Below are 27971 nucleotides of genomic sequence, written 5' to 3'. Positions count from 1 at the left end.
ATCTCTTTATCTCTGGTCGAAATATCACAGTCGCGAGCGTGGGGTCGCTGCAACGCGATTTTTCAATGAAAATTTAGCAAATCACAAAAAAACACGAGAAGTTAACAGAAAGAAACCGCGCCTATACGCACATACTCGACCTAGAGGGCTGCCATGCGAGGCAGTGCTTGTGACGTGAAATAAACAAGTGGGAAAATACGCTCGAGTCTACGCATAATTACATGTACAGTGGTGGCGAAAGTATACAACTAGAGCGGTGTGTGAAAAAAACAAAGTAAAAAAATATGTGTTTTTTCTTCCGCAAATAAGAAAGTGAGAAAAAGTATAAAAAATATATATGTATGTACATATACAGGCAGTGAAAAATGTGCATTCAAGTAACAAAAAATAATATATAAAATGAAAATTAGAGTATATAAATAAATATGACTGTGAACTTGTGTTGGAAGTGTGACGAAAACTCAAAAGGAATACACAATAAGTACAAGAAGAAAAGCAACAAAGCGAAAAAGTAAGCAAAAAATAAAAGAATAATGCAAAAATATGTGAAAATAGCAATATGTATGAATATATATGTATGTATGTATGTATGTACGTATTTATGCTGCCCTTGAGTATGTGAGGCTTATACGAGTAATTAAATACAAATAATCATATATAAGGCCAATAAGTATGTGATTAAGTAAATACATAAGTATGCGCTGATGTATGTAGGTGTGAATTCGCTCTCTGCCTTCGCAAAATGCAAAACAGATAGCAAAAATATTGCGTTTTATATAAATAAAAAAATTTAAAAAAACTGTTTTCATAAAATAATGTTGATGCATTTGAATGAATGAAAAAATATTGAAGCCAAAGAAAGTTAAAACGAAACATAATAATTGTATATTGTATAAAGTGCGAAAATTTATGCACAAAAAAAAACAAAAAAGTATTAAGGAATGTCTGCCGCTAAAACTTGTTTATATTCGTTGTTAACGTTAAAGTGGGACTGTATGTGTTAAATGGACTAATATGCATACCTAATATAACGCACAGACGACACTCATTGCTGTCAAGTAACAACAAAAAATCAAGCAAATAAGTGATCAAACGATCTTTATAGTATATACGCATATGTACATATTTATATACCATGTACATATATTTACAAAAATTGAACCTGATTAACCCTCTCATGCCTGAATTAAAATGGGCAGAGCAGACATTTTTTTTAGTACAGATATATATTAGTCTTAACTCAAATATGAAGTGATAAAAATTTCAAAATCCTATGTATCATGGTTCATTTTGCTTATAGGCACAAATTAAATTATTATAAATAAACTAAGCACTTTTATCATGAAATTTTTGTTTTTAATAACTCTCTAATCTTTACTTATTTATATAGTTCACTTTGTTTTAAAATAAAACAATTATTTTTATGTTTTTTAACACTTTTTGTATAACCACTTTTGTATAACTTTTTTTGCGAAACGATTTTTTCCAATTTCACTTTGTTGGGAACGCCTGCTGACTGAAAACGTGCACAGCTCATATCAGAAAAAGTAACTGTAGGCATGCACAACACATAGGTCTACATAATTGAAAAAACCTCTGGTCAAAAATATTTAAATAACAAGAATTAGATGACGGTAAGTACAATGTTGCCTATAGGCAACATTGGGCATGAAAGGGTTAACACTGTTAATTTATTGAAAAAGCACATTAAGTAGAATATGCGTTTATGGAGTAAATGAAAGAAGACGAAAATCAAATCAATGGAGGTATCCAGAATATGTAGATATGTATACATATTATGGGAAATCGGATATAACAATAAAATTGCAAAAGCTACTTTCAACCACTATTGTTATATAATTTACCAATATAATATGATTTGTAAGTTAATCAGTAAGATTAAGATATTCAAGCCCAAACAAGAGAAATAGGAGTTGTTAGTTACTTTCTTTCTATATCATATGTGAAATTTTTATATTGCTACATGGTCAAAGTCTATCATGAAATATTGACTAGCCACCAGCTTTAAATAAATGGCTAAAAAACAATATACTAGGCTTTAAAATTCTCACATTTAATATGAACCAAAAAATGGCACTTGTTCGAAATGAACACTGAAAATAAAATTGGAATAGATAAATTACAACAAAATGCCATAATTTTTGTACTTATTTTAGTCGTAGCGGCAGAAAACCTTTCGAAATAAATTCTAAGGATACTAGCTAGTTCCCAGCCCTTGGTCGAATATTAATTAGTGTCGCTTCCGAATACATAGACTCAACTATCGTGGGAACGAAAAAAATCTTGTAGTAAACGTCAATTTTCGTCAACAATTTATTTATGAATGATATACGTTTGTAGAAATCAACAAGAATAGAAGAAGAGAAATTTTAATTATCCAGCTACTTAATTTCAAGATTTCCAAATTTTGTGAAGATCTTATTTACAGCGGTTTCTGAAAGTATTTTTCTGAAATGAAAACCATTTCTCTCATAAAAACACAATAATCTCAAATTTTCTCAACTAATTGTATAACTCTAAAGTAAACTGATCTTAGAAAGTACTGCAACATATGTACATAAGCAATTATTTACACAACTTTCATTTTATTAAGTAAAATTACACTCAAATACACACCACCCATCACTCACTACGGCGCAACTTGCAACACCCTGTAACGTAATTTACTTTAGCTGAAATATATTTTCTCTCATGACGAACGATGTTCACAAAGGTCAATATACTACTTTGCCCGAAAGTGTTCATTGATTTTGGTCTTTCTGCTACGAAATTACTTAAACATAGTCATGTGCGATGCATATGTATGTATGTCTGTATGTAGCGATGTATTTTAAAGCCCATATGACCATTGAAATTAATTTCGTATTCTGTATACAAATTGGACGCTTCAATTGCCAGAAAAACGACTCGAAGATATAGTAAAATCATCACATGCCATATGAATAATACTGCTTTAATTAAATGTGCTGATTTAGCGAAGAGAGAGTCTATATTAATTTATATAAAATGTGGTACATTGCTCACATAGTGTAAATTTTAGGGAGGAGTAGCTTAATTTAGAGGCGGAGTTGCCTATTGTGCCTATTAAAAAAATTAACAGTGCCTACAGTGAAGATATTTGTTGGCGGGAGCGTACAAAGTCAGGTGTCATAGGTCATAGCACGCATGCGTCTCAACTTTCTACATGAGTACGGGCAAGAGTTATAAAAAAATAGTAGTGAAATTTGTGACAAAAAGTAGTCTATATAGCACCTCTACTCAGGGCGTATTGCCGATTTATATTGATACAAAACTTATTAACCTCAACTAAGTAAGAGAACTTCGTTTTGCTGTGAATCTAAAGATTCTGTGTCTTCATTTAGTCAGCATTTCACTTAAGGCAGTAGTCTTCTTTACAGGCTTCAAAAAATCGATTTTTTTGTTTTGTTTTAAATCTCTTCCAAAACTATCCAAGAATATGTCTTTCAAATTCCAGAGGCCAATTCGACATATTTTCGAAGCTAGAGCAGTTTTATTGGCCGAGCGTCGAGCAGGTGCGAATGGATACTGAAAACTTTAAAGCGCGTTTTCTCGAGATTTCATTTTCACAAGTGTTAGAAAACGGTGCCGACGATAGCAAAAAGAATATATGTCCGATCGAAAAAAACCACAGTGATCTAGCTTCAGTATTAAATTATCTTCTATTTGAACTAGACAAAAGTAGTTGAAGTTGGACAAAAATATTATTTAAACTACTTGTTTTGCAACTTAAAGTCTATTTTTTTTCTTAAAAAAGTGAATTTTTTTTCAAACTTCGAAAAAATTTGGAATTTTATAACTTCTTCGGTATTTTTTTAGTTCATAAAGAAAAGAAACTTATAAATCCATCACCGGCACCGATTTACAGGTGCAGACTCCAGGTGCTCCAGAAAAATACTTACAACTTTGAAAAAATTTCAATATTTTTAAATAATAAATATTGCTTTTTAAGCCTTAAATATAGTACACTATCGTCTTAAAATTCCGTTTACCGCAATCATTTCCTTCCCTTTCAAAAAAACAAAAAAAATGCTAAAAAGCAGACTACTGCCTTAAAAAACCCCGCTAGCAGTATGTTCTAAATACTTTAACTGTTGTAGAGTCATTGGTAAGCTTCTTTGCAAACAGTCTAACAATATTAATAGCTACTGCTTTTCATTTTAGCATATTCCGCTAAATAAATTATATTTCAAAACAGTTCTAACTCTTGTAGAACGTCTAGTATTTTTTAATATTTATAGAAAAACACATATTTACTGAGATTAATTTAGACTTACCACACAAATTTTGAAACGACTTGTTCACTCTCTTTGCTCTCGTTTGTTTGACGCTTGCTTTTCTCATTTTCGCCGGCTGCTAACACTGGTTGTCCGCACTTAAATAAACCACATATTTTTATTTAGGAAATAGAAATATTTTTAACCAATGCTCTTCCGGTTTTTATCACTTTATTACACATTTGTTGTTGTTACACTTTAAAAATGAAACGAAGAAAGAACGCAGCGACTATTTTAGTAAAAGTATAATAACAATATTTTCTATATCGCTTTGGTCTATATTCGCGCACTACTGCCACAATTCCAATTTGTATATATTCACTTTACTCACAAAACAAATAAGCACACACTCACAAATATGTATATATATATATTTTTCTGCTCTCCACTTCCATTGTTTAGGCAAGTAATTAAAAAATATTGAGCAAATTGCAGCTTTTTTTATCCATTTTTAGTTGTTTATAAAAATATAAATTTACATACTTGTATGTATGTATGTGTATCAACCGGCGATGGTATCCACGATCAGTTGAAAACGGCAAAGCAAATTTGAATACTGAAAGAAAAAGAGAAAAAAGAAAAGAAAAAAATAATAATTTTTATATAAAATCTAATGAAATTCTATATGTTTATTCCTACATAGTATCCATAGCAATATGAATCTTATCAATAAATGCAACAAAATTAATTTGTTTGACATTTTGCAGCGCACATTTCTAGCGAAGAGAGCGCCAAGCTAATCATTTTCAATTGGCAGAATTAATTTGCAACTTGCGCTGACAATCAGCCAAGTTCAATAAATACGCTTTACAAAAACAAATATGTTTTATATTATGCACATAAAAACAATTCTATCGTATATATAACAATCGAGCGAGAACCAAATAATTTTATTTTGCGGGTCTTCGAACTCGATATGCATAATGTGTATTTAGAAATATGCATGTCAATATATAGAAATATTTACTTTTTTTGTGATCTTAAATAGAATTACGCGTATTTGAGTTGGAACAAATTAAGACCTTGCAGATCCAGCAGACCTTGACTTCCAGATTTTATGTACTTATTGTAGATATATTTGTACAGTATGTACCATACATAAGGCTATTAAGTCTCGGTACTCCCAACTTATTTTGTCATGCCAAAATCAATCATTCAAGTAATTCTATATATTCTTCCAAATAAAATGTAAAGCTCAGGAACCTTTATGTGTTCTAAAACACACTAATATAATTCGAAAGGTATCGTGGAACATATGTAGCTATGTAATTGGCGTTGAACCGTTTAGCCGGTTATAGCCGAATCGATGAGAGCGCGCCACTCCTCTCTTTCCTCATCGTCCAAGCTTCTGCACCATAAATCAGGACGGGAATGATAAGCGACTTGTAGAGTTTGATTTTGGTTCGCCGAGAGATGACTTTACTTTTCAATTGCCTACTCAGTACAAAGTAGCACCTGCTGGCAAGAGTGATTCTGCGCTGGATTTCGAGGCTGACATTGTTGGAGTTGTTGATACTGGTTCCCAGGTATACGAAATTATCTACGACTTCGAAGTTATGACTGTCAACAGTGACGTGGAGCCAAGACACGAATGCGCCGACTGTTTGCTTGATGACAGTAGATATTTCGTCTTGTCCTCATTCACCTCCGGAACATATACTCAAATGATAAAACCATACTCTCAGTACGATCTGCAACTATTTAGAAAAACTCCCGATTTTGAGTTTAGTCTCTTCCAAGTTCACGACGTGTCTTTATCAATTGTTTAAACTTGAGATGTATCTTTTATGGAAGGGATTTTTGAAAAAAAAATTCGATCATAGTACTATCCCTCTGGTCTATATTCTTCAAAAAAGTGGTCCATAAATACGAGATTTGTTAAATCTGTAAATTTCCTGCTAAGCTATTTGGTAGAGAGCAATGGAATTTATTTAACTACATATTTACTGGGGTCGTCGAACGTTTTTAAATTCTCAAATGCCGGCGCTACAAAAGAAGATCGAGACTCTCTGGACTTAGCAAAAATATGTACCCATACATTTCGACGGTACTGTAGCCAGCTTACTTTTCAGTTCAGCGGTCAAATTAGCAATTTTCACGCTACTTCACTTGCCAATTATTGGCAGCGCGCTTTATTATTCTGAAACAATGCTCAAAATTTATTTTAAATAATAATAATTTGCATATCAAATACTTGAAATGGATGAGAAAGCTCAACTCATGACTCACTATACATAAAGCAACATACATACATATGCATAACATCAGACAACAATTCGGTTATACATGATCTCAGTTTCATTTTTAAGCATAGACATATTTACATATTTTAAAGTTTAATATACTTTATGGTAAACTACCGAAATTGTCTGCCTTAGTAATTTTGCGTGGAGGGTTCCACAAGTTTTAAGCCGCCTCCGACTGGGTGACACATTTTTAGGAGGTGTTAGTAAAATCTCTTCCAGCAACTTTTTTCTGTGTGTAGGAGTGCCGAGTCTCACATAAACCTCTCTCTTTTGTTTACTGTTTTCATGCATTTGCATGTCTTATAGCGACAGTTTCTTCTGAACTGGTTTGACTACTTTCAAATAATCGTAAAATTTAAGTATATGCAATTGCGATTTAATTATAAATTCAGAATTATAAAAATAAAAAAAAAACACTTTTAGTTACAAATGGATTAGAGAGAAACTTAAGTATTTTGTTTTTGTTTTTAATTCAACAACAGCAAAGTAAGTTAGAAATATACTACATGCATGGGTCGTTATCTGAAGTTTGCAAATTCCGCTTAAGCACTGATTAAATATTTATAGTACTTTATATGTTTATGTACTATATGATGTTAAAGCAATCAGAACATAAAATTTTGCGTGCGTAAAACTACGCACAACTGAAATGAAATTTCAATGTCTGACTCGTAATCACTAAACTCAGAAGAGAGAGGAATTAGTATTATATATTTCAGTATTCGATTTTTTTTTTGCTATAAAAATATGTTTTTTCCAGTATTTCGATTAAGGAGTTAGGTTGGTTTCAGAGGCTAAAAACAAGGCCAATTTTACTATTTGCGGTGGACATCATAACTCATGATTGGTTCATCTAAAAACAATAAACCAAACATATTTCGATAGCACATGGATAAATCTAGTTAATGAACGAAGGAAAAAAGAAAATTTTTAAATTTTAATTTTTGAAGAATTTAAACCAAAAACTCACTTTTTTGGTAAAATTTTCGGCTCGAAAATTAGTTTGTTAATAACTAGATAATGATATTCCAAAGATGAAATTTGAACAAAATCGCTTTATACATTTTTTGGTGTCCACCGACTTTGAAAAAATTAAGTTTTCAAATAAATGCTTTAAAAATTGTACATTCGTACTGACGTGGCCTGATAGGTGGAATTTCCAAAGGGTATATCTCTTAAATTTTTACTCGGTTTGATTTGGTATTTTTGGATAAAATTTTAAACATATGTATTGCACTATTTAATACAGTATACTCTCGAAAAGTAAATTCTCAGAAAGTAAATAATCGCGGAAAAGTTAATCACCTTTAAGATTACACATGCACCTCGAAAAAGTAATTTTTTAATTTACTTTTCAGAGAGTGTGATAAAAAATTCGAAACGAAGAAACCAGCGTTTTTTACGATGTTGCAAAAACACTTATTCTCTTGTTTATCGCGTCTTTTTAGTAAATAAACTCTCCTACTTGATCCACTGGTTTAAAAATGAAAACGATGCAAATCAGGTGAGTTTGAGTTGTCGTACAAAAATGGTCAGAAAATATATTGCAAAAGAAAAAAAACAAAAGAATATTCAAGATTTTTTCTCTTCATAGTAAATACATATGTATGTATGTAAATGTAAATATGTTTTTCATGTAAATCCATATGTTTTATTGAAGCAAATAAATGAATGAATTTTTTAAGTTTAAAAATGCATTTAATATTATAAAAACAGATAATTTATGTATATATTTGGAAAAGTAAATTATTCGAAAAAGTAAATTACCCAAAATACCAATCGATTTACTTTTCGAGAGTATACTGTAAGATCAAAAACATTTTTTTGTTTTTCAAATTTTGAAACCCACCTACCCCTTAATATACATATGTATGCTAGGTATGGCATAATTTAAAATATTTCAAAACTTGTCAAATAGGTGGCAACTCTTTTCCAAAATGTTAATTATATAAATATTTTTTAAAACGCCTTGATATAGTCTTATAATTATTTAGTAGACTTATCGTAGCTAATGCCCTTTTTTGGATTTTATTTCTCTGAAATTTACTCTGAGCTATATTACTACACATTTTATTCAATGCATAATTTCGAAAGAGTTTCGCATAAATTAAATTCATTTTGTTACTAACCAATTTTTATTGTTGTACTTTGTTCTTGCTTTTGTTTATGGTAAACAGGTGAATAAAACTTTATATTTTTGGAATTAAACGAAAAAGAAAAAAGCAAAAAATTATTATTAGAAATATGTAATGCTAATTTGGTTATATCTAAAAATAGCAACGCCTTCAATTATGTATACACTGTAGATACACCTATTTACATAGTTTGTAAAAACATTATAAATAAGATTTCACTAAATGAATAAGACTTATACTGTTAAATGATGGACTTGCTACGTCATCTTATATATGGTATTTACATATATACATATATGAATAAACAAATATATATGTAGCTAAGGCAAATCAATTTTATTTGTTTATTCTGCACATTCACGCATTGTATTACATTATATTTTGTCAACACTGAGACCGAAGCTGAGTCAGCGCTTTGATCATATTTCCCCACAAAGGCTTCTCGCTCTAAAGTTCCTACATAAAAACTCACTGATTTGTCGAAAATAATTTGTCCAACCATAACTTCACCGCTCAGATACTCATCTACATATATTGAGTGTTTGTTTTTGTTTGCAATACAAGCTTACTTAACTCTGGATATAGGAACTGTTTCATACTGTCAACAATAAAATCTTTCCTTTATGTCATACGATTATAGTATGCATATCTATTATTTTTATAAAAATTAAATTCAGCAATATTTACAATTAGAATGAAATCGGAGTTAAAGACTTGGCAAGTAGAGTAGTACCAACGTCTCTCGTTCAGCAAACAGCAGAGTTTTGAAGAATTATTGTGAGAACAAACACACTTAGGGTGCGGTCAGGAAATGCAAACAATTTAATTTTCAAAGTAAACTCAGTGGAATCTTTTAATTTTTTTGAAAGTGCTGACAAACGATTTAATTATTTACAAAAGAAGGATTCAGGGAAATTAACTTGATAAGTTTTAAAAAAGTGAAAAAATGTGAAGAAGAATTAATCGACCATCAAACTAAATGCATTGCCACTTCTTACATCAACTTAACCTTAAACAGAGGAACAAAATCGTTCGTTAAGACTCAGTAATATGAAACAAAATGTCTCATTTTAGAATTATATTTATTTATTTTGGCAAATTATTTCGATACTTGACTACTATTATTTGCTGACGAAGTAGAAAGTTCCACGCGATATTTTTAATAAGAAATATTAAAGGCTTTAAACTTCCCATGAATTTATTAATTCTTCACAATTTAACGAGTTGAGTCCGCTGTTGCGGTTGTTTTTAACCGACGGATTTACAGCGCAAGCGTATTTGTATATAGAGATCGGCACATATGGCAATGGTCGTAAGAACGGATTGAACGTATCAAACGTATGAACAGTACTCTACACATCCGGTACGACAATAACCGCGCAAAAATTGCACGTGATAACTTTTGCAATGAGCAAAAAAAATAATGTGTTGAATTACTTAAAAAAAAATCTGACTAAAATTAAATGGGTTCTAAAGGGCTTTATTTGCTATGTTTTCAAATGCTTTAAAAGTGTAACTGAAGTAAATTTTATATATAACTCAAGAATTTTAGTGGCATAAAGTATTTAATAGAGATCTTAGGATCTTAAAAAACTAGTCTAATGACGACAACTTCAACAAAGTGAAGGAAAAGTGCTTGAAAGTTATCGGCTTGGTATTAAAGAGACAAAAAAGGCTCAGAAAAGCTCTACTGAAACGACTAAACAAATTTTGGTTGATGTTTTTGGTGAAAATTTCGTCGCATCGTCTGACAAAGTACACTAATCATGCATTATATGAGAGGTAAAAGTTATTTTTAACCAATCAATGATAGTCAAAATGTTGTTGTATGAGAACTATGAACAATGTAGGTGCGGCTTTTCAACTTCTTGGTTTATTGTTAATATTGATAAAGTGGTGATAAACTTTAACGTAAAAGCCAGCGTTGACACAACCTAGATCAATATTTGAATTGAGTTATATATACATATCTCAAGCTTTAAAATATCATAATACATACATGCTAACAGGTAGATAACCGATTAAATATACATACTAATATGTACATATTTGGTTGTTTTATCCAAAATCATAAACTTTGATTTGGCGAAAGTTTGCAAGTCATTATGACATTAAATAATTTATATCAAGCATTATTTTTATACATACGCACACCTACGTAGATATGGAAAAAATATTTATTTTTATTTTTTAACTGATTACACTAGATGAATCATATAGGGAGAGATAGTTGATCGTTGATACAAGACTATTTAAACCTTTTTTTTAAAGCGAAAAAAAATTAGTAATGTTTTATATGTATATACATACAACAAACCGACGCATATAACAATGAGAGTCGAGACTCTCACACCTCAAATATTTAAATATGAACGGTGACATTATCGCACACGCCGCTGCCGCGGTAAGACCAATGCTTATCAGTGGAATTTCAACGACTACACATAATTGCTGATAAGCATGCCAGTGTTAAACGATCACACAGCTAATTTGCGAATGTAGCGCTAGCGAGCAACAGTCTATATTGTGGGTGTCAAACGAACGGACGCGTTACGCGTCGCATACACTATTAGAATATCAGCATACTATATTTATGATTAATAGACAAATAATTATATAGATATACATGCATATAAATATATTTATATAAGGTGCTTGTATTTTATATAAAATTGTTTTAGCGAAAAAAAGTGTCTAAAAAAGTGTTTTTTTCTTTTTGTTCTCGTTTGTTTTTTCTAGTTTTTAAACCGCATTCGGGATAAGCGTACTAAGTATCAAGACAGTTGTGCAAATACATATATATACAGCATATGCGTCAGCATATGTAAAGTGCGGTTGCGGTGTAACTTTTCGCGTATAACGGTAAAATAACGCGTACAAAAGAACGAGTTCCGCACGCAAGTAGTTCTACATACATAATACGATTATCAGTGATTATATCCAGCAAGTACTAACGTACTACCTCAAAGATGGCTTCTGTATGCAGTCACTACATTTGGCGAATCAGTGTTATAACGCTGGGCGCACTCTTCTTCACCGGCGGCGTTTATCTGTTCGCACACTGGATCGATATATTCACGCGCCTGCGTGGTAAGGTAAGTCCAAAGTATTGTAAATATAGAAAAATAATTTATATAGAATTACTATATAACCGTTATACGAATGCAGTTTCACAAGCTCTGTGGCCTTAAAAAGCCTTTAAATGTAATCGGCGTAAAATTGCTCATATCTATTTGGCGTGAAAATTTGAACAGCTGCATATTTATCATCAAAAAAGCGTTTTCTTATCGGCAAATATGCACACCTGTGCCAGACTATGCACTACGGCAATTCATGGGAATTGCCAAAGTATTTTGTTTTTCTCAGCCATTTAACATTTATGAAGCACAAAGGCCCATATTGTAGCTGTAAATGTTACTCAATCGGAAAACCATAAATATAGAAATAATCTAACTGATAATGATAAAAGTTGATATAGAGAATAAGTAGCTTAAATTTATAGAGTGACTCATAAAACTAAATGCGATAGAGGTCTTTATAAACATATGCGATTTCAGTTTTTCAGATACCTTACGCCTCAGTAGACAATTGATAGTTTAAATAGATGTCGAACGGTTAATCCTTTTTATAAGACAATTTTTTTTGCTACTTCAACTTCTGTCCTTTGTATTATCCCTAACTACCCATGCCAGTGTTCTACAATGTGTCTTTTATTCTTCTATATTTGAACTAGACTAACTCTTAACACTATCGTCTGTTAGTGAGTTGAGTTTATTACTTTTGACACTTTCTTGTATGAAACTCACCACAGAGCATTAAAAATTAAAGCACATAAAACAACCCTGTAATTTGATCACCTCTACAAAGTTAATGATTCATTGTGGTAAAAAAAAAATGTATTTGACATAACACTTAACATACATATAGAAAAAATATTATATTATTGCCTTTCGAGCTTTTTTTAAATAAGTTGAATATACTTAATTGGAACCTCAATATACAGACATAGTTCGTTTTATTAAAATTTTTATAAAATTTAAAACCTTTTTAATTTACTTTTCCATACAAATTTCACTTATGATTATAACCTCAAATGCCTTTCAGCTCTTTATGTAAAATTGTACTGTAATATTTTTTGTGAAAAAAAAATTTAAACAAATTTGATCAAAAATACCTTAAAAAAATAATAATAATATCAACAAGTAAGGAAGGGCTAAGTTCGGGTGTAACCGCACATTTTATACTCTGGCAATTTATTTATTTAAATTAATTAATATTATATAATACACAATTTGACCCACATATTCGTTATATATGTTATATAAAGTCCCTTGAAAGTTGGAAACCCTAATATTAGGTTAGAAGCACCGAAGTCCTCATGTTCGATATATGGGGCCTTGAAAACATATGGTCCGATTTTGGCGATTTTTAGAATGGGGCTGCCACACTATAAACGTAGTATTTGTGCAAAGTTCTGCACCGATATCTTCACTAGTGCTTACTTTATATATTGTAAAGTAAACGATTCAGATTGTCTTCAAAGTTCTGGTATATACGAAGTAGGCGTGGTTGTGAAGCGATTTGGCCTATTTTCACAACATATCATTGGGATGTAAGGAAACTATTACAAACCAAGTTTCATTGAAATCGGTCGAGTAGTTCCTGAGATATGGTTTTTGACTCATATGTGGGCGACGCCACGCCCAATTTCCGTTTTGTAAAAAAATCTGAGTGCAGCTTCCATCTGCCATTTCTTATGTGAAATTTAGTGTTTCTGACGTTTTTCGTTAGTGAGTTAACCCACTTTTAGTAATTTTCAACCTAACCTTTGTATGGGAGGTGGGCGTGGTTATTATCCGATTTCAACTATTTTCATGATGTGTGGTGGGGAACGTAAGATAATCGACTGCAGAAAGTTTGGTTTATATAGCTTCATTGGTTTGCGAGATATATACAAATAACCGATTTGGGGGCGGGGCCACGCCCACTACCCCAAAAAAATTACATCCAAATATGCCCCTTCTTAGTGCGATCCTTTATTCCAAATTTTACTGCTATAACTTCATTTAGGGCTTAGTTATGACACTTTATGTGTTTCTGGTTTTCGCCATTTTGTGGGCGTGGTAGTGGACCGATTTTACTCATGGTCCCAAGGAACATGTGTTCCAAGTTTCATTAAGATATCTCAATTTTTAATGCAACAGGTTGCGAGAGTATAAAAATATCTTAACCTCAAATTAACTGCGCGTAGTTTCAAAGTTCAAGTTTTATTGCATTATGTGCTTTAATCATGTACAACTTTTTATTTATTTGCCAACTTAACCTTCATTAATTTAGATCTGAACATTTAATTTTTGTCACTTTAATTTTGCTTAATGTGCTTTTATTTCATTTGCATGTAACTACCGCATGTTTTATTTCTATAACGTGATTGATGAATTTTGTGATATTTCTGAGAATATTATACCACAGATAACAGAATTATTTTAGTTATAATTGAAGGTAGTAGATCGTTGTAACGACCAAAAAAGCTTTAATACGACATAGAAGACCAATCAATAGAGAAAATCATCTTTTTTATTTCTTAAAGTAGCCCCATAATATTAAAAAAAATTATATAATAAAATATTCATATATTATTTCCCCACTTTATGGTGGGAGGTGAACTCTCCCCACCATATATCTATACCCACCATATATGTATGTATATAACGCCATACTTTCAAACTACTAAACTAAGAAAATGTCAAAACTAGACTAGGAACCCATATTTAAATGAATATTATGGGGTAATTCTTTTCAAAAGAGCGAAATCGGTTCAAATCTGGTCTTAGACTATTTTCAACTGGTATTCTTAGGAATTTTGGTTAGAATTAATTTTGTATATTCTTTTACCCAGCTTCCACAATATAATGTTTCTGATTAGTTAACTATCGGGATATGGAATACGTTTTAGGATCTGCCCCGACCTCCAATATAACTGTGCTAATGATATTCATTTCTCTTAATATTTTTGCACACTTTTATCCAATATCTACATACAATGCCCGCTAGAACATGATAAAATTAGGTAGGAACGTAGTGTGAATTGGTACCATGTTGTATGAAGTCGAACTGTACCACTTCCTTAAAATATTTTATGTTCTATTTCGTCCGAACTTAGCACTTCACTTCTTATTTTCTGCAATATTTAATATCTTCACAAATTTATTTAATACAAAATGGCGTACCGAAACTCTTTATAACCCTTTGTTATTTTTATTTCGTGTTAAGTGGAAAAACCAAATAGCCACGAAACGGTATTACTACATTTTGTTTTGCAGTTATTTATACGATTAAAGAACTGATTCATTTAATACGAATGTGTATACATACATACATACAATTATAAAAATTTATTTGCGATAATCACCAAATCGGCAAGTTTTTGCTTGATTGGATTGCAGCCAATTTATTATTTTTTTTTTTAAGGAAAAACTTTCACAAAGTCGGCAAATTTTGCGGATAAATGCATATTATAACCTTTTATATATGTATTTAGGTACACTATATCCTTTAAATACCAATTAAAAATTGAGCTCATCGTAATTTTTAATCAGTTTACCAAGCAGCGGGTTAAAAATTCAAAAATGAGTGCCTTTGTGAAAAAAAATTGAAATTTCGATTATTACCATAAATTTCGGCGCTAATGGCGTACACGTTTCGCACATTGAAGTTAAGGAGGGCAAACTTCCGTTGCAAGTGACGCTTGCGCGTAATTATTATCTTTCCTTACCTTCTTGAACAACTCACAGTTAAGTGTAGCAGATATTGTCTGCTCAAATATACATACATTCGCACACACTTAGTCATACGGAAATGTGTGCATTCAATTCTGCACAAGGCTAAAAAAGAAAGATTAACTTTCGGCACATTTGCCGATAAACGCAATTGTTTAATAGCTAAAGAACGACTCTCTCTCTTTCTATCGCCACTATAAATACGCGAATTGCCAAATTGTTATTGCTGCGTGAAAACAAAAAAAAAATATTGTATGTACTGTGCAGAAATATTCTTTTTTCATGGGTTATAATGCCTTATCTCTCTGAACACCTGCACAATTAATGATACGATAACAAATTGTATACTTCATGTAAGTTTATAGGTATGTATATATTTATATATACATATGTATGTAGGTCTATTTTGTACATACTTACATATTTATGTATATATGTACATATATTTAAATTTTCCTCACTTTTTATTCTTGGCATAAAAGGTTCTTCCGCCAAATAAGCGTTTAATGCCACGGAATTATAATATGGTGGTTTCAATGGGTTTAATTTAGAGTTGGCACTGTTTTTAAACATTTAGCGGTATATACTAGGTACCGCATACATACATACATAATTTTAAAATAATTGCTGCGGTTTAACTGCGAAAACAAGAATTTAAAATCTTACTTTTAAAATACTATCATTAAATATTTTGTATGAAATTAATTTAAAAAAAGCATTGGTTAAAAAATTTGAAAATAAAAGAAATTTGAATAAATTTTAATATAAAACAAGTAAGGAAGGGCTAAGTTCGGGTGTAACCGAACATTTTATACTCTCGCAATTTATTAATTTAATTTTATTAATATAACCACAATTTGACTGACTGATTCGGCATATATGTATATATGGTACAAATCCATTGAAAGTTTCAAACCCCGAACATTAGGTATATGAGAGCTAGGGGAAGTTATGGCCCGATTTCACTCATTACACGGATACATATTATTAGAAGAAAAATATTCCCTCTGAATTTCTTCAAAATATCTGAGAGACTCACCTATATTTTCGGTAAAAAATTTATTCTAAGCTCTTAGGTCCTCGTGTTCGATATATGGGGCCTTGAAAACCTATGGTCCGATCTCGGCAATTTTTAGAATGGGGCTGCCACACTATAAACGTAGTATTTGTGCAAAGTTCTGTTCCGATATCTTCACTAGTGCTTACTTTACATATAGTAAAGTAAACTATTCAGACCGACTTCAAAGTTCTGGTATATACGAAGTAGGCGTGGTTGTGAAGCGATATCATTGGGATGTAAGGAAACTATTACAAACCAAGTTTCATTGGTCGAGTAGTTTCGGAGATATGGTTTTTGACCCATAAGTGGGCGGAGCCCACCTTCTGTAGCCCTTCTTTATAACGAAATTAAAGATTTCTGGTGTTTTCCCTTACTGAATTAAAGCATTTTTAGTAGTTTTCAACATAACCTTTGTATGGGAGGTGGGCGTGGTTATGATCCAATATCCGCCATTTTTGGACTGTATAAGGTAGTACCTAAAAGAAACGATTCTAGAAAGTTTGGTTGATACAGCTTAAGTAGTTTACGAGATATGTACAAAAAACTTAGTAGAGGGCAGGGCTCACCCATGTCTCCAACAAAATCACATCCACATATGCCCCTTCATAGTGCGAGGCTTCATACCAAATATTACTTCAATAGCTTAATTTATGGCTTAGTTAGCCCATCTTCGGAAGCAACCTTCCTATGGTGCCATGAAACAAGTGTGCCAAGTTTCATCAAGATATCTTAATTTTTACTCAAGTTACAGCTTGAAAAAATTTTAAATAAAAAAAATTTAAATAAATTTTAATATAAAAAATAAATTTTGCAGAATTGGAGTGTTCTTTTATATATTAGTTCGGCAAAAATATTATATAGAGTAATACGATAAAAAATCTTGTGAAATCCGAAAGCAAGCCGATATCTATTGAATATTATACAATTTATATTTTTTTAAACACAGCACTTACCAAAATTGTTTACAATTATACTAGTATAATCATTTTAAAGCGCGTTATCTTTTCCAACGAAAGTTCAACGATAAATAATACTACAGGCGTTACATTAATTTGAATGAAAAAAATCCCCTTTTCCAAGAAATATTCTTATTACATACATACATATACCTATATATATATATATATGAAGTAATTTTTAAATATAAATAGTCGACGCATAACTACTAATACTAGCGTATGATAAGAACTACATGTGAATACATATATAATATAAATTTTTTGTATATTGTTTCCCCAAGCCTCTTCATATTTCGCCAATAATTATCCAAAAAAAAATTATGAAATCATAAAATGTGGCAGAATTCATGTAAGTTTAATATTACTACTTTGTGTGGAAGATAAAGCATAGCATAGTCATCATAACAGTTCTCAAACATTAACGAGGTGTAGTCAAAAAATAACGGGAATTTGCACTTACATATGTACATATATATATATGTCAGCTATTCTTCCAATTTTTCTTATTCAATTCTTCCAATTTTTGGGATGGGCTTTGTCTCTTTGATTTTGACAATTGGACTCGCCGAACCCGCGAAATTTTAAATTTAAAAATTTTCCTTTTTCTACAAAACAAACAGTAATACTAATTGGGATAAAACTTACAAAACAAAACTGTTTCTTATTATCTAGCCACCAGTGTATGTATGTATTTCCAAATGTCATTACAAAAATTCAATTATCAGTTAATTAGAAATTGTGTTTATAAAAATTTCACATGACTTTACTAATTCATCAAATTTTGTATTTCTAATTATTTCTTTTTATAATGTGCCATATGTATCTATATGTATACATATACATACATACATATATTTTTAGGTGTTTAATCCAAATATTAACATTTTAAATCTATTTTTTCCACACTTTACATATGTATGTATATGAAAAAGTGTAAAATATTTATGAGCGTTGGAAGGTAATATGCGTTATCACAGGTTCAAAGGGTTATATTCTTTTTTTTTTTGCAATTTGTCCGTCTACTGATAATGTTAGTAAATAACTATACAATTCAATGTAATTGTACATCTGCTAATGTTGTTTCTACCGTACACCAAATTTCATGCGAAATGCTAATATTGCTTAGTAATATTATAATGAAAACTTAATTTGAAAACCAATTTCTTACAACAATTCTAATTAAATAACAGTTTCCTACTAGCTGAACTCTAACCTTTTTCACTTGAAACATTTACTACTCATTAGATAGAGATGTAGAGCTACTGTAATATTGCATAAATGTAATAATTTAAACTGAAATATATAATTTTGTATAAAATAACAAATAATATATTTCTAATGAATAAGTTGTTTACTAAACTTTATTATTTATTTTTATTTTTTTCAGGAAATGGCTTTGAGTACCAAATCACCGGCATATGCGGATTGGAAAGTTTCACCATTACCACTTAATTTTGATGTATATCTTTTCAATTGGACAAATCCGGAAGATTTTTACGTTGGCTCTGGCAAGAAGCCACGTTTCGAAGAGTTGGGTCCATATCGGTTTCGTGAAAAACCAGATAAAGTAGATATGGTTTGGCATGAGCACAATAACACGGTCTCATATCGGAAATATGCTGCGTTCTATTTCGATGAAGCGAATAGTAAAGGCAAACTCACAGATCGTGTTACCTCAGTGAATACAGTGGCGCATGTAAGTGTTTAGTGGCATTTGCATTTGATAAAACAATTTAGAAATATTTTTTCTTCCAATACACAGGGTGCCGCTTTACAAGCCATTAATGGTACATTCTTTCAAAAGAGTATATTGAGAAATGTTTTGAAAATGTATCGAGAAGATGTTTCGATTACAAAAACTGCCAATGAGTGGATATTTGCCGGCTATAGTGATCCATTAGTTACAATGGGTAGTTTTGTATCGAAATTTGCACAAGATATTGTGGTGCCATTCGATCGCGTCGGCTGGTTGTATACGGTAAGTGCGGCAGAAAGTTAACTTTAATAAAAAAACTCATCACAATTTCATTGCATTTTTTCCTTACATTTATGCAGCGCAACGACAGCTCTGTATATGACGGTCACTTCAATATACACACCGGCGCAGATGATCTGCGCAAAATGGGACAAATTTACGAATGGAATCACAAAACACATACCGGCATTTATGAAGGAGAATGTGGACGTGTTAGAGGCTCCATGGGAGAATTTTTCCCACCCAATCTTGTGCCATCGGATTCAGTGGAAATGTTTTTACAAAATCTATGTCGCGCCGTGCCTTTGGATTATATTGAAACAGTGAAAATTCACGGCATCACCGCCTTCAAATATGCCGCTACCGAACGGGCGCTTGATAATGGTAGGTTGTGGTCATTAAGTATGTAAATACAAACTCATTCATTTGATAATAAATAAGTAATACACTTCTCACACTTGTATAACTTGCATAATAAATTATTGAAATACGATTTAAATTTAGCAAAAAGTATTTACATAGTGCGTAAATGAAACACACTTACCAAGTTTGTTAACATTATTTTGCTGATAGTCAACTAATGATTCCCATTATATTTAATTAAATCACTTAACGTATAACACAATGATCGCGTACGCTAACAAATTTCGCACTTTTAAATATTTAATTAATTATTTCACATCAACGCTCTCAGCTGATTTGATCGCTTACGCTTCGATCACACTGCGTGACTGATTGACAAATAAAAGCGAAATGTTTAGGCTTAGTTTACACGCGCATGCGTTAGTTGTAGAAACAAATTAAGAAATATATAAATGTATATATGTATGTACTAATTTTAACTTAAATCTTTCCAGGTACACTCTATCCGGAAATGAAATGTTTCTGCGTAAATGGTAAATGTGAAAAATCTGGCGTCATGAATTTGGGACCCTGTCAATATAATTCGCCAACGTACACATCATTTCCACACTTCTACAAAGCTGATCCTAGTTATTTGGACGCAATCGAGGGACTCTCACCAGATCCCACAAAACATGAGTTCTTCATGACGTTAGAGCCGAATGGTGGTGTGCCCATGGATGTGGGTGGTGGTTTCCAGGCAAACTACCTTATGTCACCCGTACCAGGAATAGCGTAAGCTACAACTGAAATTAATGCTTTATTTTTAAATATTTAATTTTTTATTCCATTCTTCATTACAGTCCCTTCGACAAAATACCGCGCACATTTATACCGCTCATGTGGGCCGAAGAGCGCGTACGTGTTACACCGGAGATTGCCAGCCAAATCGCCTTAGTACCACTAATAGTGACGCTGGGTCAAGTGGTGACCGGCATTATGTTTGCCATCGGCACACTGCTCATCTGTTGGTATCCAACAAAATATATGTCACAACTTTGCCGCGATCCAAAGAGTAAAAATGCGCTACTCAAACCAATTGTCAACACCACAACGCGTTCGATAGCGTTGACGCCGCAGAGAAAGCCACAAAGAGAGGGCGTGGCGCTGTTGGGCTACAACAAAAGCGGTGAAGTTGTACTAAACGATAGTGTGTTGAGTGAAAGCTTAATGCGTTCATCAGCACCAGCTTGTGATATGATAAGTAGATAGTATGTATTATGTACGAGTATGTTAGTGGGAACCGTTTGTAGTAGTTTTCTAATGTTATTTTTTTTTTTTGAAATGCTCCTTATGTGAGCGCCTGCCATTGTTTTGAATGCAACTAGGAGTTAAAGCAAATTTCTAAGTATGTAACTCTACTTGCTATGTATGTTTGTAAATAATGAAATGCAACCTCATAAACAGTAATTACCGTAATAACAGTAGCATATTACATTACATTACATTATTCATATGTAAAGTTTATATAAAACATGTCCATGTAATCAAATGACATTTAGTTTCAAGAAAAAAATATTTTTGTAGAAAAAAAAACAGCGCGAAATGACAAGCTGGTGCATGCAGCACAGAAACATACAAGCGTATTGTCTATTGTATTGCTATTATAAATAATTATTGGCATATTTGCATTAAAAAATTCAGAACATCAAAAATCTATTGTGACTATACATAAGTATATAGACACTGTTAATTCATATAAAAAAATATTAATTTATTGGCATTCGAAATGAAGTTATTTCATTTATCACTTTTCATGCACCCTAAACACTTAAGCCTCATGTCTTCATAAAATAAAAAAAAATCATATACACACATTTCTAAGTGTTATAGTCACTCTCTTCTATAGTTTTTAAGATACCAAAAATCAATAAGTATTTTTTTTTCTATTTCGAACTCAAATTGTGTGCGCTTTCTGGAAATCAAAACAAACAAAAACAAAAATTATAAATAATAATATTTAAGTACAAAGCTGGTCTTTTAAATATTTTCATGTTTCATTACCGTTAATGCGAGACTTGAAAAGTAAAAGCATGTGAAAATGTGAAAAATATGAAAAATGGAACAGCAAAACGTGATAAGGTGAAAGCTTTCCTGTATAAGAAACCAAATGATGAAATTAATTTATGTAATAAAATATTTATTACTTGAATAAATTGTAAAACGAAAAAGATTATATAATAATAACATTAACCATAGTTGTTTCATTTCCATGGCGTTCTATTAAAAGAGTAGATCTGTACAGTTTTGGAAAAAGAAAGCGATACGAACTCGGGAACCTCGCCTGTATACTCCACAATTATTTTGGAAATATCTTAAGCAATTACAACAACAATAACAATGTGGTTTAATTTCCAAGCCGTTCGCACAACAGTCGGTTCTAAGTTAGCGTTACGAACAAGGATTCCTAACATGGCATTTATTGTCATCTCGGAAAAAGTTACTAACAAAACTATTTTGGAAACAATTTATGCAACTACAACAACAATAACAACAGCGTAAGCACTTCTGGTCACAAAGCTCAAAATCAGCTTAAGACGGTATAAACCATACCACTCACCAGAAGTCAAGAGTGTTAAAGAGCTCAAAATGCTTAAATATCAGAAAAAATTCTACAATTTATTTCAAAGTAAACACTATTTATTTAAAATAAATATTAGTCTGCTAATTATGGTATACTCAACTGCTAGAACCTGTCCTCTCTTCAATCTCTGCAATTATGTCTTCCGATATCCAGAAGCCCGTCCATTCTGTAAGAAACCTACAACCTAATGCGACTCAGCCACATGCTGGTCAAATACAAGCATGCGCTGACAACACTAAAACTGAGCAAAGACGGCAAACTGCCAGCGGCATTATCGGTTTCTGGGCGATACAAATCCAACTGTTCCGACAATTCCTCGGGTACATCCAAGTAGACACGTTCGAAACCGAAGGAGAAAATGAGTTTACGCAATTTCTGCACATCAACGAAATCATTAGCCGACGACCAAATGGTGAGTGAGCTCTCGTTCGTCTCGTTGACGGCAGCCACCAGCGCATGCAGTTGTTCCAAACTGTTGGCAGCAATGCCAGCGCGCACGGGGAATGTAATGGGATGTTGTTTGGCGGTTACGTTGTTGTTCTAATTATGAAAAGGCACACACTGATAACTGCAACAAGAAGCTAGCAACAAATACTTGCTTTGATTGCATGCAACATTTCATCGATTTCTTGCTCCGTATAGGCACCGTCTGTGTAATTGGCGCCCCAACGTGTCGTCCAACCGATTGAGAGTACAGACGTTTCGAATTTCGCAGCGCCAGCGAAGAAACGCGCTGGATCAACGGGTATCGTGCTGGTTTGATTGACAGGTCCGCGAATTATATCCGCATTCAGCCAAACGGGATGGGACATCTGAGCGATAAATATGTTTTGTGTTGAAAAAAAAAATTGTAAATACAAAGTACCACTCAGGCGGTGATTTCTCACATTCTTTTTCCGAGAAAAAGTTACCCAGATAAGATACTCTACCTCACCCCTGTACTTACCAATGGTATCAGTTCACTCAGTATATCCAACGAGCCTTCAAACACCTCAATTGACTTGAAATCCAATTTAACACCCTTTGCATCTTCGACATGCTCCGCATTGTGCTCCAAAATGCGCAACATGAATTCAGTCAATGAGAGATCCGAGGAATTGGCTGGAGGATGCGCCATCACAGGCAAATCATCACCAGTGTTATTGAGCTTGCCAAGCACAATGTCTGCCTCGATCATGTTAATGTCACCTAGACAAGCAAATATACACGCATAACCAAATAAAATACAACAACAACAATAACTACAAAAAAACCAATCAGGCGTATACGCAACTAATTAAAGCAATGTTACGTATACGTCATGACGGCTAATTGTAGTAAAACATAGCTTAATCTTCCTACTCACTATTGAGCGCTTCGTTCAGCTCTTTTTGGCTATTAACCGCATGCGCCCACGTGATGGCGGTGAGATTGACTTTATCGCTGAGTGTCATTTTGATGAGTTGCGCATTGTATAAATTCAGTTGTGTTTCATTGGCGTTAATACTAGAGTTAATCGGTGAATAGTAGTTGTTGTTGTTGTTAACGCTGTTCTGCATTGGAAATGCAGGCGTAGCATTTACAAAAACATTGTTGTTGTTACTGAAGGCTGTAAAGTAAACGTGAGCTTAATTTAGGATTAAATATTATATACAGTGGTAGGCATATAATTAGAAGCACCAGTTGACCAACGTATAAAACAGCAAATTTTGATCAAAAATGGATTACTTGAGACAAAGTCATGGAGCATAATGCATTTAGTGGTACGACTGACCTACATATTCCTTGATATACTTTATTGCATAGCCGGTACTATAGACAAATTTTATTATGAAAAGCAATGCCAATATATACTCTTATAAAATGTAGACATATTTAGAATAGTTAGAACTATGAGAAAAAGCAAGCAAATACAAAAACAAACATAGACACGTTGGTAAAGCCATAGACGAATTCGGATTTCAGTAAGTTCTATAGATGATGGTGGTGATAGTGAAGGTGACCCTTTATCTTCTCTGTAGCGACTTTCTACTTTTCATGTCTTTTTTTATACCGGCACTCATTATGTACTCAGCATAAAATCAGTTGAAAATTAAATCATAATCTCTCGGACGTTATAGAAACAGTTTAAGCAATATCGAAGGTAAAGGAAAGGGCCGATTCTGACGGTCACACCGATTAGTGTTAGTAACAGCTTCGAAAATGCATAATAGTGCGCTTAACAAGAAGATATTTAAAAATTTTGATAGCATTTTCAGTAATTGGAATGATACTTTAACTTTTGAAAGCCCACTAGAGGTAAAAACTTCCATATCAGAAATCTATAACGATCGATCAGCGATACTTAGACTTATAATAAACTATGAGTCGTCAGCATGTTTTAAAAGATCTCTCAAATGCTCTGAAAAGCTATAACATCTTACAATTGGACCAAAAGGAAATTTCTACGGAAGACTGTAGAAATAGTAGTCTACTAACCATCCGAGTATTTTCTATAAATTATCCAGACTAGTTTCCTAATTTCTCGAACTTCGATTCTCCTAAAATATTTTATACATTTTACAAGCTCAGTTCAGTTCTGTTTAAATAGGTTCGTTACCCTACAAAGTAGCTGCAATGTTTTGTAATTTTCAAAGCATTTTAATTGCATTTTGTGCACATTTTATTGCCGTAAAATGCACACATAAGTAAATATAAACGTAATCATAAAGCAACATGTGAAAATGTAATTCCAACAGCTGCTTGAGAACAATCGGGTATGGAATTTCTACCAAAGTGAGTCGACAATAATTGCTAGCGTTCACCTGGGCAGCACATACAAAAGGCGGGAGCGCAACAAAGGGGTGAGTTTTCCAGCTGGCATGAAGAAAAGCAATGAGAGCTCTTTGCCGACCATTCACAAACTAAATAACGAACAGCTGTTTGTGTTTTACAAATACTCGTACATATTCTACCTATTGGTGAAGGTAGCCTGTAGGGAAATGCAAAACGGTGAGACTAATGTTTAGTTCAGGTATTTCTGAAATTTTGTGAATTTGTTTGATGGTAGAATTGTTACAAATTCGGCAAAATTTCCAATTATTCCCTATTTAATATACATGGCAAGACAGTTGTAAAAACAAAAAAATAGCAGAAATTAAATGGTTAAAGTCCGCTCACTCTCCGACTGTGCTTTCATATGAAGGTTTCTAAAGAGCGTAGTTTGTTTGAGTGGTGCTGAGTGGCTACAAAAGTAGTATGTTTTGACACTACTTGAACCATAACCTTATAAACAAGACGTAAATGCTCCAACCAGACAGCGAAACCTATGAAGATGATAGCCGTTTCGTTTCTTTTTAGCGATTGGCGACTCATCGTACTAGATGGAAACTATAGCAAAGGTGCATACGAGTATGTAGAGAGGGTGTGTATTAAAACTTCCGGCTGCGAAATGTAGTATGCACATTTTCCTGCAGGGTAAGTAAATATGTATGTACATACATATGTATATTATATATACAGTCTATTATCTAATAATCTCAGGATACTTATGTAGATACAAGTATAATATAAAAATAATAATAAAAATATCGTAAATAAATAAATGACTTTTTCACAATAAAAAAAATTGCAAGCAAAAGTTAAAGCACCGATACGGAAACAGTTATAAATATTAAATGTATGTATGTTCATTTGTATCTGTGAATGCATGTACTGTAGATATTGTAAGCAAATGAAGTTTATGATATATGAGCTCAGAAATGTAAATATTTGTTTGTTAGTTAGTGAGTTAGAACTATATTTTACAGTTACATGCGCATATACATACATGTATATAAATGAAAGCACATTCATAGATACTACCATATAGAAGGCACTCAGAAAATATACAACGCAGAATTAGCTGATATGTGATTTGTTGTTGTGTATATATAAATATTTTCTTTAGTAATAATTGTTAATAATAGCAAAAAATCGAATTTCTTTCGCATACTTTACCAAATACAAGCAGTGCAGTTAGATACAAATACACGCTGTGACGGCTTTTAAAGTGCTCAAACATATTAATTGTTACAAATTTTGTTGCTAAAAAATTAATATAGATAGGAAAGAGTTTTTTGGGTTAGCAGGAAGTATAAGCAATAAAATAGTAGCAAATATAAATAGATAAAAAAAATCAGACAAATAAAATATTTAAGTAAAATTATATGTTTCGATAAATAGTAACATTTTTAAAAAAATAATGTTAATTATAACAAATCAAAAAATATATTTAAATAAAAAAAATAATACGTAAAATAATAAAATCACAATATTTAAAAAAAAGTTCTAACTAACTATTTGTACAATTTATTTATATAATATAATTTAATTTATTCATATAATTTATTTTTTAAATGAAATATTTTAATATTTAAAAATATTAATAAAATTTAATTAGATTATTTAATATTTATTTCTTTTATGAATAACTAGAAAAATATGTAATTTTTTTCCGAAAGATATACATACATATATAATTAAATTTTAATAAATTATATGAAGAAATCATTTGAAATCTAATTAGTCTCAGTATTTAAGAAATAATTTAATTAATAATAATTGTACACCAAAAAAAATTTATGATTTTTCAAGCAAAAATTTCTTTCCAAACAACAATGGAACAAAACTTTTTCTTTAAATTTTATCGTAAATTCAATTAGCACAAAGCAATGATTTTTACATACAAATAAGTAACTAAGTTTTCATTTAAGTATTTAATATGTGTGTATGTATTAATAATACACTTTCAAAACACATAGACACTAGCTGGTCTATTAGACTGCCACTTTTAGCACACTACACTTATTCAACCTTTGTTCGACTTTCATTTGTCAATATGTGCGCATAAACACATACTTAAATGTATATATATGTTTAATATACTAAATTTATAAGGAAAAAATACACGCTTTTTATTAATTAATACCACTTAGATTTTTTTGTTTATTAAATTTTCAACTAACTTCAACAAATGGTTTCGCTCTCGCCTTTCTGATTACTACTGAACTACCCTTGTGATTGGAAAGTTGGTGCACAATTGAATTTGTATATCTACTATTTGCGAAAATTTTCCAAGTCTAGCCGGTAGCAAACAGTGTTTGTGCTCTTTGTCACAATATATTCTCTTTGATTGGTGCTCTTGCACCGTGTTTTTGTTATTTTGTTTGTATATTGAATGGAAATTTTGGTCAAAACATAGATCGATTAATTTGGCTAATAAAAGTGATAAAGGTCAGTTAATTTATTGTTAGAGATTAGTAAGTAATCATTTATGATCTTGTATAAAGATTAATTTATAGTTTATATGCGGATAAACAATATTTTACAAAATTCAATACAACTACAAATTATAACACACTCAATATGTGCTTTAATCTGCTTTAATATTATTATTTTTTTTTTTAATATTTATTCGAAAAAAAACATGACGGTTCAGATATAAAGATTATTTTATGATGTTTGTTGTAAGTCGAAATGAATTCATAAATAAATAACGGTAATTTCACACTAATTC

The 27971-nt window shown here is 31.8% G+C and overlaps 2 protein-coding genes across 6 annotated transcripts; one reads left to right on the top strand and one right to left on the bottom strand.

Annotated features, from left to right (window-relative positions):
• Nucleotides 1–14: 14 nt before the first annotated feature.
• LOC105210867 (protein peste) lies at nt 15–22065 on the top strand. Of its 2 annotated transcripts, none has more exons than XM_054227756.1 (7): nt 15–511; nt 11437–11792; nt 18883–19191; nt 19258–19473; nt 19551–19854; nt 20328–20607; nt 20676–22065. In XM_054227756.1, exons 2-7 carry the CDS (start codon nt 11667–11669, stop codon nt 21082–21084), a joined length of 1644 nt encoding a protein of 547 aa, XP_054083731.1. In that variant the 5' UTR covers nt 15–511; nt 11437–11666; the 3' UTR covers nt 21085–22065. The 2 variants fall into 2 exon arrangements, with proteins under 2 accessions (XP_054083731.1, XP_011180363.1); XM_011182061.3 differs by lacking the exon at nt 15–511 and adding an exon at nt 11221–11348.
• On the bottom strand, nt 21129–27546 carry LOC105210868 (protein FAM151B). Of its 4 annotated transcripts, XM_011182062.3 has the most exons (6): nt 27421–27499; nt 26414–26500; nt 23802–24044; nt 23403–23644; nt 23056–23268; nt 21129–22996 (listed from the first exon to the last, which is right to left on the bottom strand). In XM_011182062.3, exons 2-6 carry the CDS (start codon nt 26475–26477, stop codon nt 22634–22636), a joined length of 1125 nt encoding a protein of 374 aa, XP_011180364.1. In that variant the 5' UTR covers nt 26478–26500; nt 27421–27499; the 3' UTR covers nt 21129–22633. The 4 variants fall into 4 exon arrangements, with proteins under 4 accessions (XP_011180364.1, XP_011180365.1, XP_028895210.1 ...); XM_011182063.3 differs by lacking the exon at nt 26414–26500 and having other exon boundaries at nt 27421–27546; XM_029039377.2 differs by lacking the exon at nt 26414–26500 and having other exon boundaries at nt 27384–27459.
• Nucleotides 27547–27971: the final 425 nt, after the last annotated feature.

This window comes from Zeugodacus cucurbitae, chromosome 3 (assembly GCF_028554725.1).
Source record: "Zeugodacus cucurbitae isolate PBARC_wt_2022May chromosome 3, idZeuCucr1.2, whole genome shotgun sequence".
NCBI lineage: Eukaryota > Metazoa > Arthropoda > Insecta > Diptera > Tephritidae > Zeugodacus > Zeugodacus cucurbitae.
This window is presented reverse-complemented; position numbering and strand designations above follow the sequence as displayed.